We start from the raw sequence: 13000 nt of genomic DNA, 5'->3' as shown, positions 1-13000 counted from the left end.
TTCAAATGACTGTGGCGGCAGCATTTAAAGTGAGAAACAACCCAGCCTCTCCAAAGAAGTCACAAATAGAGGTTCCTGTAACTGAAAATAAGGAGGGTGAGGAGGTGGGCATTAGAGGAAAATTTATTCAGAGAACTGAATAAAAAAAAAAGGTTTTGCAGTATTTTAGGGACAACATGGCTTTCCCTGAGGTTTCAAGTTTCGATGAAAATTAGAATTTCTGTTATCAATACCAGAAAAAAAGGAACCTGATACTCCCCAATTACATGTTGCAATTAAGAAGGTTATGGAGACAGAATAGTTGGAAATAGATAAACATTCTTTCCTGAGGTTTCTATCAAAGAGAAAGTGGACCTCGCTCTAAAGCTAGTTTGTGCAGCCTCTAATTTTGCAATCAGACCAGCAGCATATTAGCATATTAGTTATGCTATTCAGTCCCTCATTAGAGACTTCCAGAGTCTCGCTGAACTAAATGAACAGGGAGCAGAACTCTGACATGGACGATGATGGAGTAACAGATTAGTCTATTATGGAACATTTCGCCTCTATAATCGCTAAAAAATAGAACTTCCTCAGAACCTAAAAGGAGAATGCAGCCCAGATGGGTCTACTTTATGAAAATTCAATTCACAGTAGCAAAGCTGTTTGGAAGTCAGCTGGAGGAAATGGTGAAGAAATGTGCTGGGGATTGGAAACTGATATCTCCTTCTAGACCAGGGGTCTTCAAACTGTGGGGCGCGACCCACAGGGGGGCCGTGGAGTGATGCAAAGGGGGTCACGCCTTCCCAGTCACACGTCTGCCCAGGCCCAAGGACTTCAGCCCCCCTCTTCCCCCGTCCTGTGTCTCAGCCCGGGCTGCTGCAGTGCAACTCGAGCTGCTGGGGGCTCAGCTGGGCAGTGTCTGGAGTCTTATCTCCGGCACGCCAGAGTTTTTCACAGGTCTTTAAGGACCATTTGCATATTTACATACCTTTGTAAACTGGTTACAGAGGCTTCGTTTTCTTCCTGGTTCCAGTACCCCCTGGGTCCCCACTCGGCCTATTCCTTACATTGGTATTTTACATTTACTGCTGTAGTGTGAGAATGGATTTAATGAAAAGGAATATAAAGTAGGGTTGCCAAAAGAAAAATGCCTGCCCTGTTTTGTTTAAAGAGCCTGCAAAGATATCCTGTTGACACTAATTAGTCTTATAAATAAAAAAGTATGTATGCATTTGTTATGTGACTTTTCTGTCTTTGTTCTCTTTAATTATCAGTATCATTGAGGCAGCCCTAGAACACAATTAAAAGTGCTTTCTATTTATATTTGCTGTTCGACATATGCACACATAAGTGCTGAAAATACAGCTTTAGGTGACTGCTTATGTTTGTACTAACTGGGCCATCAAAATAATCTGCTGGCAACCCTAACCATAGGAATGGAAGTTTGTTGCAGGATCAGCACATTATTTATTTCCTTCACCCCTGATCCCCGATTAATGTCCCAATAGTTTAACTTGGATCTTAAACTCTACGCCGCCGTCAATAACATGCTGAGTTACTTCATGGGTCTGGGAAAGCACCCTGCATTCAGACAACTCATTCCTCATTCTCGCCCTTCACTTTCACGCTCACCCTGCACTCACAGCGATCACAATGCACTCACACTGATCACAATGCACTCACACTGATCACCATGCACTCACACCATTCACCCGCTCACCCTGCACTCACAGTGATCACTCTGCACTCACAATGCACTTCCGCTGTTCACCCTATACCTCACCCTGCAGTCACACGAGTACACTACTCATCCTGCACTCATGTGACATTTCACTCACCTGTCTCCCTCACTGCTCAATATGCAACTCACTCAAACAAGCCCATCAGTAATCATACATTCATTCATTCCATTCTGAACTTGCATCCACACCCAAATTCATATGCCACCTCACTCACCCTGCAGTCACTCCTCTCGCCCTACTCTCACATCGCTCACCGTACACTCACATGGGCCCTCTTGTCACCCTCACAGTGCAGAGGGTTAATGTACCTGCTACAAAGAATATGTACCATGCAGATCACAGAAATGAGTGTGAGTAAACTATGAGTAGCGCTATAAAAAAGGAAATGTTTGACAGAAAGGTGCTATAGAGAGATGAGGTGCATTGTTGGTGAGTGACAGTGAAGGAATTCATGGAGAAGGAGGAAATGGGGGTGGGGCATCAAAAAAGACTGTTGCGCCGTGTGTGACCAGTGCTATGGCCAGCCCTGCCTGGCAGTGTAGGCCCACCATGAAGGTTGGGTCTAGTGGCTACCATGCTTCTGCCTATTATTATTATTTACATTTGTAGTGAGCTACTGTTACCAAAAGATGTCCTGGGGCTAATGAACATCTGCTGCCTGAAGGCAAAGGAGAAACACAGAAGGAGAAGGAGAACCAGCCAAACGGGGTAACCTACAGAGCATAGAGAAAGGTTTTTATATCTTCCTAAAGGATAATAGATGCTTAGTGGAGTGAAGCAAAGGAGGGTGCACGTTCCCTAACTGTGTGGCCTGCACCAAAACAGCAAGACAGACAATTCATGCCTTCTTGAATTAGGGAACAATAAGCAGAGTGGCACATGATGAGAGGAGCATACGGGTCCAACCCGTATGCTTTGTGAGGAGAGATGAGAGGATGAAGGCAGCAAGGGAGTGAGAGAATTTGATTGAAGAGGTCAGGGATGAGGAGAAATGTGAATTGCCAAAGAGAAGTGTGGACACCCAAGAAGTGAGTGTGAGCCAAAGGTGAGGGCTTCTGTTAGAACAAAGGGTAGATGTGAAAGATGAATGGGGGGGATGGAGAGGTGTAAGATACAAATAGACAAAAATTTGAATGGAGAGACGAGGTGAATGAGAAGTGCTGAGGGGCACGGGAGGTGACAGGGCCAGAGAGGCAATGAGATAAATACGAGACTGTTAGAGATGAGGGCAGTGAAAAGACAGAATGGCAAGAGGTGATTAAAGGTGAAGTGATAGGTTGAATGGTGAGAGTTCAGAAGTTGTAAAAAGGGGTGAAAGAGAATAGCCTTTAAAGTGAGAGAGGGATGCGGAGTTAGGAGAGGAGAGAGGGATTGAAGGGAGCAGGTGAGAGGAAAGTGTAGTACATGTTCTGCTTGTTGAGCATTCTCTGTGCTTGTGGAATGTTCCTTTTACTATGTTCTAGGTTGCTTCATGCTTCGGTGTTCTCTCCTTTGGCAGTTGCGTTTGGCTTCTGCTGTGGAGAGTCCGCTCTTGTGTTTCCTGTTCTACTTAATAAAAGCAACTTGAGAAGAAAGCGGTTGTGGACCACTATTTATCTACAACAATTTTGGCGACGATTTCTTCATCAGCCCACGTTTGTTTACACTTCGTTCTAGTCTTCATCACAAGAGCGGAACATCTCTACGCTTTCACCCTCCAAAGCTCGATCCTACAGAACTGTCTCTGCCTCTAGTCAATACAAACAGATGAGCTTTCCTGCGTGGTCAACTCTCCGTTTGTGGGTCTTTCTACGGATCGTCTTACGCGTCAAGCGTCTTACGCGTAAAGCGTGAGGGAAAGCCAAACCTGTGTGCAACGATTCGCTCTGGAGAAGGTTTTGTCTCAATTTAACTGCTGTAGAGACACTTGCGACTAACCTGTTTGCCTAGTTCTGGTTGCGGGCACGATCGGCGTGGGAGTGACAGTTGGTGCGACAGGAGCTCCTCTTCTCGTCGAGGTTTCCTTCCTCTGATGACATCATGGAATCTTCACTGCGGAGTGGTTCACGGCAAGAATCCTCTTCGTCACGCTAGAAGCTCTCTGCTCACCTCTCGTCAAGCATCTAGTTACGCTCTCACGTCTCTGCGTCATCGACATGGCGGCCATCTTTGTTTGGTACTGTTTCCAGGACAACTCCTTCCCTGTCAGCCACCGAGGTACGCTACTCGGTCTTTGAGCGCATTTGGCTGGCGTTTCGTTCTCTGAGGTGGCACACGGGTCGTGTGTCTCATCCGACCTGCTTTGGTTTCAGGTACTGTTTTACTGTCTTGCTTTATTTCTCTCTCTTCATTTACAAGTTTATTTTCTGTTCTGTACAAGGCTCAGCGTGGTCAGCCATGACAAACGAGAATCCTTCTGTAGTGCTTCCTCCTAGTTTTCTGGCTCTGCCTGGACAACCTAGCATTTCTTGGGATGATTGGTTCCCGATGTTTGACAACTATTTGGATGCTCTAGATGCTCAAGAATACTCTGCAAAACGTAAGAAAGCACTCTTATTGGGTTCTTTGGGCAAAGAAGGTCAACGCATTTTTCGCTATTTACCTCAAGCACTACAAGCTAATGGGCAACCTGTGCCTGACGAATATAAGGAGGCCATTGGTAGGCTTGAGGTAAGATATGCGAAGGAGGAGAACTTAGTCATGAATCGATACAGGTTTTACACAAAAAGTCAAAGAACAGGCGAATCTATCGATGACTTTGTTGCCAGGTTGAGAGAGATGTCAGTGAAATGCAAGTTCGGTGGAATGACAGATGAACTTATTAGGGATCAACTTATTGTACAGTGCAATAACAAGAAGATCCAAGAGCGTCTTTGGGCGGCGAAAAATCCTAACCTACTGACAGCCATAGACCTAGCTAAAATTGTTGAGGAGTCTCAAGGATATATGAAGGAACTTGAAAAGAAGAATTCTGGTGACGTTAATGAAATTTCCGGTCAGGAATGCTCAGAACAAACCCTCTTTTCCGGAGAACAAGCTGACATTGCAGTGGTAAAGAATAAGAAGCTTGTCAAAAAAGTTCCTTTCATCAAAAATCCCACTACACAGAAGTCCTCTGTAACTCGCATGTGCAACAGGTGTGGGAGCACCGTTCACTCCTCTGACTCTAAATTTTGCTTTGCAGCCAAACAAGAATGTTTGAAGTGTGGTAGGGTGGGTCATTATGCGAGAGTTTGTCGTAGCAAACCTCGTTCTTCTGTGGCTTCTGTGGACGATAGTGCATTTGTTGATGAAGATGGTCACAAAATTCTGGTGGTTGATGGAGATTCGTCTGTGGTGTTGAGTGATGAACTCAAAGTCAGGCCTAAGGCACTTTTCATCATAGATGGCAAAGAAATTCACTTAATGGTGGATACTGGCTCAAGGTACACTATTATCCCACATGATCTTTTCTTGCTCAATTGGGGTACTAGGCATCTTTTACCTAAAGACATTTCCCCGGGTGGTTATCAAGGTGAGACCATTGACATTTTGGGGTACTTCAATGCACACATTATTTTTTCTTATAGGAACATACAAGGGAAAGTTTATGTTTCTAGGTCAGGCACGGCAATTCTGGGTTGGGTTCACCAGTATGACTTGGCGATCATTGTCAACCCTCGTGCTTCACCACAGGTGATGATAATCGAGGATAATGAGTTAGAGAAGATTTTGGACGATGCTAGCGCTGTATTCAGAGAAAGCTTGGGTCAACTCAAAGGGTATTCTCATCGAATTGTGTTGAGGGACCACTCCATTCCTGTGCAGCACAAGGTCAGGCGAGTCCCAATCGTGGTTAGGCAAGAGGTTAAGAGCATGATCGATGAGATGTTGGCCTCTGGAGTAATTGAACCAGTCGAGGCGTCACCCTGGGTTTCTCCCATAGTCGTCACAAAGAAATCGGATGGCAAGCTCCGTTTCTGTGTTGACTTAAGATCCTTGAATGATTGTGTGGTTGCGGACACCTTTCCTCTTCCCAATATATCCGAGTTGGTCACTACGTTACATGGTGCTAGAGTATTTTCTAAGCTGGATCTTAGAAGTGCTTATCACCAGATTAATTTGCATAAGGACTCTAAGCATTTAACTGCCTTCATTACACCTTTTGGCACGTTTCAGTTTACTCGCTTGCCTTTTGGGCTTAATTCAGCTGCCAGCGTGTTTCAAAGGATGGTCTCCAATCTTCTTGAGGGAGTGGGTAATACGGTCTACTTTCAGGACGAAATTTTGATCTTTGGGCATTCAGTGGAGCAACATAATGTCACTCTCAAAATAGTGTTGGACAGGCTTTTGGCGGCTGGTTTGACTTTGCGAAAGGACAAATGCAAATTTTTTTCTGAGCGTGTAGACTACTTAGGGTACACCATTAGTGCAAGTGGGGTGAGCCCGAAGGAGGATCTGTGTAGGGCGATTCGCTCTGCTCCTCAACCTCAGGACAAGGACCAGTTACGGTCCTTTATGGGGCTTATCGAGTACTATGCTAAGTTTGTCAAGAACTTTTCTGACAAGACTTCTTGCTTGAGGTCACTGTTAAAGAGAGGAGTTAGCTTTGTGTGGTCTGCAGAGGTTCAAGAATCTTTTGAAGCTATCAAAAGAGAGATTTGTGAGGCTAAAGTTCTTACCCCGTTTGACATTAAGAAAAGTTCTGTGGTCACGGTTGATGCCAGTGCTACCGGTCTTGGGGCTATGCTTTCACAAATCTCTGGTCAGGATGAGCGTACTGTTGCTTTTGCGTCACGAACTTTAACAGAGGCTGAGAGGAATTACTCGGTTATCGAAAGGGAGGCCCTGGCGGCTTCATGGGCAGTGGAACACTTTCGTACCTACCTGTGGGGCATGAAGTTCGTGCTCAAAACCGATCACAAGCCTCTTGTTAAGATTCTCTCTCCGGGAGGGACGGGTAAAGGCTCGGCTAGATTAGCTAGGCTTGCTTCCAAGCTTCAGGAGTTTCAATACACTGTCCAATACATCCAGGGTTGGAGGAATACACAGGCTGATTGTCTTTCTAGGTTGTCGTTAGATTGGAAATCTGTGGGAGCTCCGTTCTCATCTGAGGATGATGTTGCTGTTACTCCAATTGAAGATGCTGTGTTTGTTGGAGAAGGTGTTTTTCAGGCTGTTGATTGGGAGCGTGAAATGTCTGCCGATCTTACGCTACAAGAGGTCATTAAGCTTATCAGGCTAGGTTCTAGGAGAGAGAGTACAGTGTCAGTTTCGGTACGTCCTTTCCTGAAAGTTTTGGAGGATCTTTCTCTGGTTACGGATAATTTGATTGTCAAAGGTGAAAGGTTTGTACCTCCTGGTGGTCTGAGAAGGAAATTGTTGGCTCTGGCCCACGAGGGCCATTTAGGCCAAACTCTCACACAACGCCGGCTGAGAGATAATTTCTGGTGGCCGGGTATGGATGCACAGGTGGTGGACTGGGTGGTGAATTGTCCTACTTGCAAGGAGGGCGAAAAGAGACTTAAGGTTGGTCCCAGCAATTCTCAAACTCACATACAGAACCCTGGTTCACCGTGGCACAGTATTTGCTTGGACTTTATTGGCCCTATGGGTGAACTTCATGAGAAGGACAGGTATGCTATTGTGGTTGTTGATGTTTACTCAAAATGGTTGGTGGTGGAGTTCACTCACAACATTACTACTGAAAGGACAATTGGGTTTTTGGGCGATTTGTTTAGAGATGAGGGTCTTCCGTCTGTGCTCATCACAGACAATGGTACTCAACTCACTTCTTTGGAAATGCAGTCTTTTCTTAAGGGGTGTGGTGTTACTCATCATCGTACCTCCTTGTACAACCCTCAAGGAAATGGCATGTGTGAAAGGGCTAATAGGGTGGTGAAGGGCATTATTCAAATGGCTTCCTCTGAGGGTCTCATTGTAAGGAAAATGGTCAATGAGATGTTATGGGCCTATCGCACCACACCCTTGGTAGATGGTCAATTGTCCCCTTTTCAACTGATGAGAGGGCGCACTCCGGGTTCCAAACTGGTTCCTGCTTGGATGAAGCGTGTGGTGGCTTTGCAAAAGAACCCCTCTGGGGTTGTTTCTTCGTCCACTGGGTGTTCTTTCCGGGTTGGTGACTTAGTTAAGGTCAAGAGTGGTAGAATTGCAAGGGGGTTGTCTAAATTCAAGGGGCCTTTTGCTGTGAAGAAGGTCTTGGATAATTGTATTATCCTGAATAATGGGGAGTGTTGGAATTTTAGACGGGTGGCTCTTTATGAAAAGGGTGGGTCTCTGGCCAGCGGGTGTGAATCTTCTTCAGCTGAAGGTAACAGTGGTTATCTTTTGGCGCCCTTGCCACACGAGGCTACCTTGGTGTCTCCTGCGTCTCATGTGGTTGGTGGGTGGGGAGATTCTGGTGCCTCTGGTGTTCACTCTGCTCCAGATGCTATTCCTCTTTCTTTGCCTTTGCCTCGGGGTAGGGTTCAAAGGTTTAGAAGAGCTCCAGCTTATTTGCAAGATTTTGTGTGTTGAGGTGTTTTTTTCTTTTCTTTCTTTTGCTTTTCTTTTCATTAGAAAGAAAGAAGATGTGTAGTACATGTTCTGCTTGTTGAGCATTCTCTGTGCTTGTGGAATGTTCCTTTTACTATGTTCTAGGTTGCTTCATGCTTCGGTGTTCTCTCCTTTGGCAGTTGCGTTTGGCTTCTGCTGTGGAGAGTCCGCTCTTGTGTTTCCTGTTCTACTTAATAAAAGCAACTTGAGAAGAAAGCGGTTGTGGACCACTATTTATCTACAACAGAAAGCTGCATGGATAAACTGCTTAACTCTGCACAAAACCACCAGGGTTTTAAGGGACACCTGCTTCTCACGGCCAGGGCCAGGTGAGCTTCTAATGTGGCAGCACGTATTCCTGCAGAGTGGAAGGCCCTTCACAAAGGTTGACTAGAAATCTTTCTGATGATAATTGCTGTATTTTGGTTATAAACGGGGACTGATTGGGTGAAATCTTTCCTCAGTGTTACTGTGTGTAAAAAATGTCAAAATAATGAAGCAATGCTATCCCAAAATACGCGGCATCACATAACCTCATTTACATTTTCTTCCCACACAATTTAGTCAAACCTGTTGTGTAATTTGGTCCTCAGCTGCCTCATAATTCCAGTAGCCCTGCCTACAGGTTTAGAAATTTTTGTCAGGAGGGGGTCCTTACGCCTCAAAATGTTGACAGGGGTGTCTCGGCATCCAAAAGTTTGAACACCTCTGTACTAGACCTACATGGGGCATATTATCGCTATGTAACCATGGCATTTCTGTACCTCCTGTGATTATTTTTCTTTGCTCCCACAGTTTGAAGTATAGAAAAGAATCTGACGACGTAGTCACATGCTGGTGAGCTTACACACAATTGGCGAAATTCACACTCTTTTCACTTATATTATGGCTCCTTACAAGCAAACGCCCCCATAGATGTCAATGGGGCCGCAGTCTTGTCAGACCTATATCATGTTTCAAAATGCTGTTCACTCTACGCCACCCAGTCACCCTCTTAAACGTCTGTCTTCACTCTCACTCCTCTCTCAACAAACTTACAGGTTTGGAGTCAGCATTCCTAGTGGAACTTGGTTCCAATACGTTTGCAGTCCTGAGGACACCAGTACCGAAGTAGCAAGGTTTCACATAAAATAATTAAATACGTCTACTACAAGACGGTACCGCTGCCGTCCGAATAACAGAAATATGTGATTATTACGATTTTCATTGCAAACATTGAAAGGACTGTTACAGTAAACACAATCTTCTAGCTCTCCCAGTGATATATTCGTAGATATAATGCCAATATAAATACACACGTAACCATACAAATTTAGGGTAAATAAAATAAAAATATTGCGAGAAACAGCTCATACAAGCAACAGTAGCAGAGCAATTAAGTAGCACAGCATCTCTTCTACCCATACCGGTACAGCCCAAGCTTTACCTGCTCTTGTATTTCCGCCATGCTGCAGCTGACAGCAGATCACGTGAACACAACAGGAAGAAGGGACGCGGAGGGTCATTGCTGTAGGACACATGGGAAATGGAGTCCGTGTTGTAACGAGAACTACGGCTTTCGCTCTCCGCCCTCTTGCGACACCGTCGCGCAGGTCGAAGAGTTGCTACAGAGTTAACAGCTCTTACTCGAATCGATGAGTAAACAGGATTTTGTGTGTATGTCCACGGACTCCAATCAGTAGAGAAACTGAATCTTGTTTTTGGGGGGCAGGGTTGGAAAAGGTGTAATTCTTCGAACAGAAAATATGCGAGGCTTCTGTTGAAAAGGTGCGTGACTTATGTTTGACCGTTGCCATCTCTATATGGTAATCGCGTTTCCTGTAGCGTGGAGTTGTAGGGAACTTGGAAATACGAGTTTATTTATTTATGCGTTTTTATATAGCGCGTAGTTTACCCGAAGTTGTCAGTGCTTTACAATACAACCTATTACATTATATAAGGACTTCATAGTACATGAATTACATAAAAGATACGAAACAGATAAACTCTAAACTCACACAAGAATGGTAGTAAGTGCATACGTCTACTACAGATACTAGTAGTTTGAGTTACATATATACAAGTTGCAAATTCACTCAAGATTACATATTGAAACAAGCATTTACAATGCAATAGGTCTCGCATTTACGTGAGAACTATTGAATTGCGAATGGGAGGCATCATGAACAACAGGAGGGAGGGTGGGCTAGAAGGCACGGACAACAGGCGGTGGGAGTGAGAAAGCATGGACAAAGGGGGGGGCGAGAAGCCACGGACAATAGGGGGCGAGAAGGCACGGACAACGGGTGGGAAGGCGGGGGGAAGAAGGCATGACAATGGGAGGGAGTGGGGGAGTAAAGAAGGCACCAAAGCATGTCGTGCCTGCCGTAGGAGAACCTAATTAAAGAAAATAGTGCTCACAGTCTAAATAACACGTACCGTGTAAAAACTGAAGTAAAGGGGCCAGTCGCCATGGGAGGGGACAAATGAAGAGGTGGCGGAACTGAGGAGGGACTTACAAGCCTATTGATGAATCAGACGCCAGCATTTAGGATGGACAATGACATGCCAATGGCAAATATGGGCGGAGAGTGTGCGGGGCTTCTACATCCTACTCCTCAACAATAAGTCTTGCAGCGCATGTATGGTTAATTGCCCCAGTTTCCAGAGAGGATTCTCCAGACGCAGGGAACTGCATAAACATTGTTCGACATTAAATCAACCTCACTCCCTAGCTCAAACACATACATCCCCCAAGTTCGTAAGTAGTCACTCACACACATCAAACGCTCACGAGCATTACACACGCACTGCCAACCGCCTTTAAGATCACCTGATCAAATCTCATGCGCCTCTGGGGCGACCCTCCCTCCTGTTAAGTATGCCAAGTGTCGGAGTGCCAGCCTTACTCTGAGGCACTGGCATCTGACGTGTCCTCATTTTCAGAAAAATGTACAAAGGTAGTGATGTTGGGGCGGACGCACCCTGAGCCATTCACACCAAGTGTGCAAGAGTGTAAGTGTGCGTCGCACAAACCCCAGCTGATCTGCGAGACACGGGGTGAGGATACTTTCCGATGGTGACAAACGTTTACCGAGTGCATACAGGAAAGTAGGCTCCTGAAACACCTGCGTCACACATCTCCCCCACAGCACAAAGTCAGCCATGGGGACACTTTCCTGCAACAACAAACTGTACGTGGGTGTAGTCTTGCCCCGCCCCTCGCTGCTACAATGCCATGCCATGGGTGCCTGTCGAGTGAGGCTGCACGGGTGCTGTGGCGTGTTTCGTGCTTTGGATGTCATCTCAGCGCCTTAAAAACAAACCAAAAACACCCATGCTTCTTCCTGCTCTCCGCTGTTGCTCCTACGAGTGTGAAGCGCCCCTCCCTCCTCCACTGTAACACGACCCTCTCCCCTGCACGCACAGAGTGCGCCACTCGTTCACTTATCCCACAGCGGTGTCTGGTAACTCCACGGCGTTTGCTCGGGTCTCGCCTTCTACCGGCATCAAGTGTCACTGTGCCTCGGCGGGTACTCGGCCTTGAGGTGCCCCCTCGGGTGACGGGGGGGCTCCAGTACTGATAACACAACACGCGCTCTCTTCTAGGTTATCCTAACCAGCCTAAACCCCAGACATCTCAAGCTTGTCCCTCGTCATGCTCTCCGCTAACTGGTACAGTAACCGCAGCGGTGCCCTGTTACCTGTCCCATCAAACCGTGCAAGGGCACAGACGGGCAAAGGCTAGGCAGATGACAGGGTTCACTTTAGTAACTGCTGGTGAATGCCCGTCGTATCCTCTCCAAAACCACCCTCCGTGCGTGCCCCGCTCACGGTGGCTGACTTGTGGAGGGCGGTGCACTCTCCTGGCCCCGGAACAATCTTCCAGATACTTTACTTACTCCGCGAGTGTCGGGCTTTTCCAGCATTTACATAAAGAGTCAGAGCTCCTCCCCTGTACTCTACTGCTCACAGATACCCCGCCGACTATCGGGACCGGTCCAAGGCTCTAGCGCTCACTGGCTCCAAAGGTCTCCTTGTGTAATGTAACTGGTGCTCATGTAAAGCGCTCAAATCTCTTCAGGTCGAGTTCGCGCTATATAAAATCTGCAGGAAAAAAAAGTGTCTCAAGTCTTTCCTGTCTGGTCATTAATTAGAAGCGCCCAGCCATGATACTTTGCGCTCACTGTTACTCTGCTCGCAGTGGGGACTGCCCGGCTTTTCTACGGGAGCCCATACTTAATACTCTATTTGCTCTTTGTTCCTTTGGTGGGGTCATCCGGACTGTTCCATTGAGCGTCAGCAAACTCCCTCAAAACTCTCGTACTCACTGTTACTCCGGTGGGTGCCGGCAAATATCCTGGCAGTACCTTTACGTGTTAGAGCCCCCCACCCCGGGTAGTAGCTCACTCTTACTTGTTGGGTACCGGCAGATATCTTGGCTGTACCAGTACGTGAGAGCTCACCTCCTGTGTTTTAGGAGATGGCCATTACTCCTCCATCCAGGCGTACGTGCATCGGAGAGGCGGAAACAGCAGCGTTAAAAAACAAGACGTCAGCGGTTGTTTTATTTAGTTGCTTCGCCGTGAAATGGATCCAAAAAAAAAGAAGCTCACGAGTGGTGCGCGCGCGCCACATCGAGCCGTGGTTTTCAATTATCGCGCCCGTGTCTGGGCACGATAATTGAAACCACATGGCCTATTGATGTCTATTACGTGCACCAAGCTCGTAATAGACACCAATAGGCCGTGGGAGGAGCAATGCGCTCGCCTCGGGCCAATTAC

General features: G+C 46.5%; 1 protein-coding gene across 1 annotated transcript in view; it reads right to left on the bottom strand.

Moving 5' to 3' along the window:
- VPS41 (VPS41 subunit of HOPS complex) overlaps positions 1-9779 on the bottom strand; it is an 828363-nt gene extending 818584 nt beyond the window's left edge. Inside the window, exon 1 of the mRNA XM_085607440.1 lies at positions 9664-9779. Coding sequence (XP_085463566.1) covers positions 9664-9684 — 21 coding nt within the window. The 5' untranslated portion in view covers positions 9685-9779. The remainder of the gene's footprint in view (positions 1-9663) is intronic.
- Positions 9780-13000: the final 3221 nt, after the last annotated feature.

The sequence above is a fragment of the Triturus cristatus genome, chromosome 5_2 (genome assembly GCF_964204655.1).
Source record: "Triturus cristatus chromosome 5_2, aTriCri1.1, whole genome shotgun sequence".
NCBI lineage: Eukaryota > Metazoa > Chordata > Amphibia > Caudata > Salamandridae > Triturus > Triturus cristatus.
Note: the sequence above shows the minus strand (reverse complement) of the source record. Positions and strands in the feature narration are given on the sequence as shown.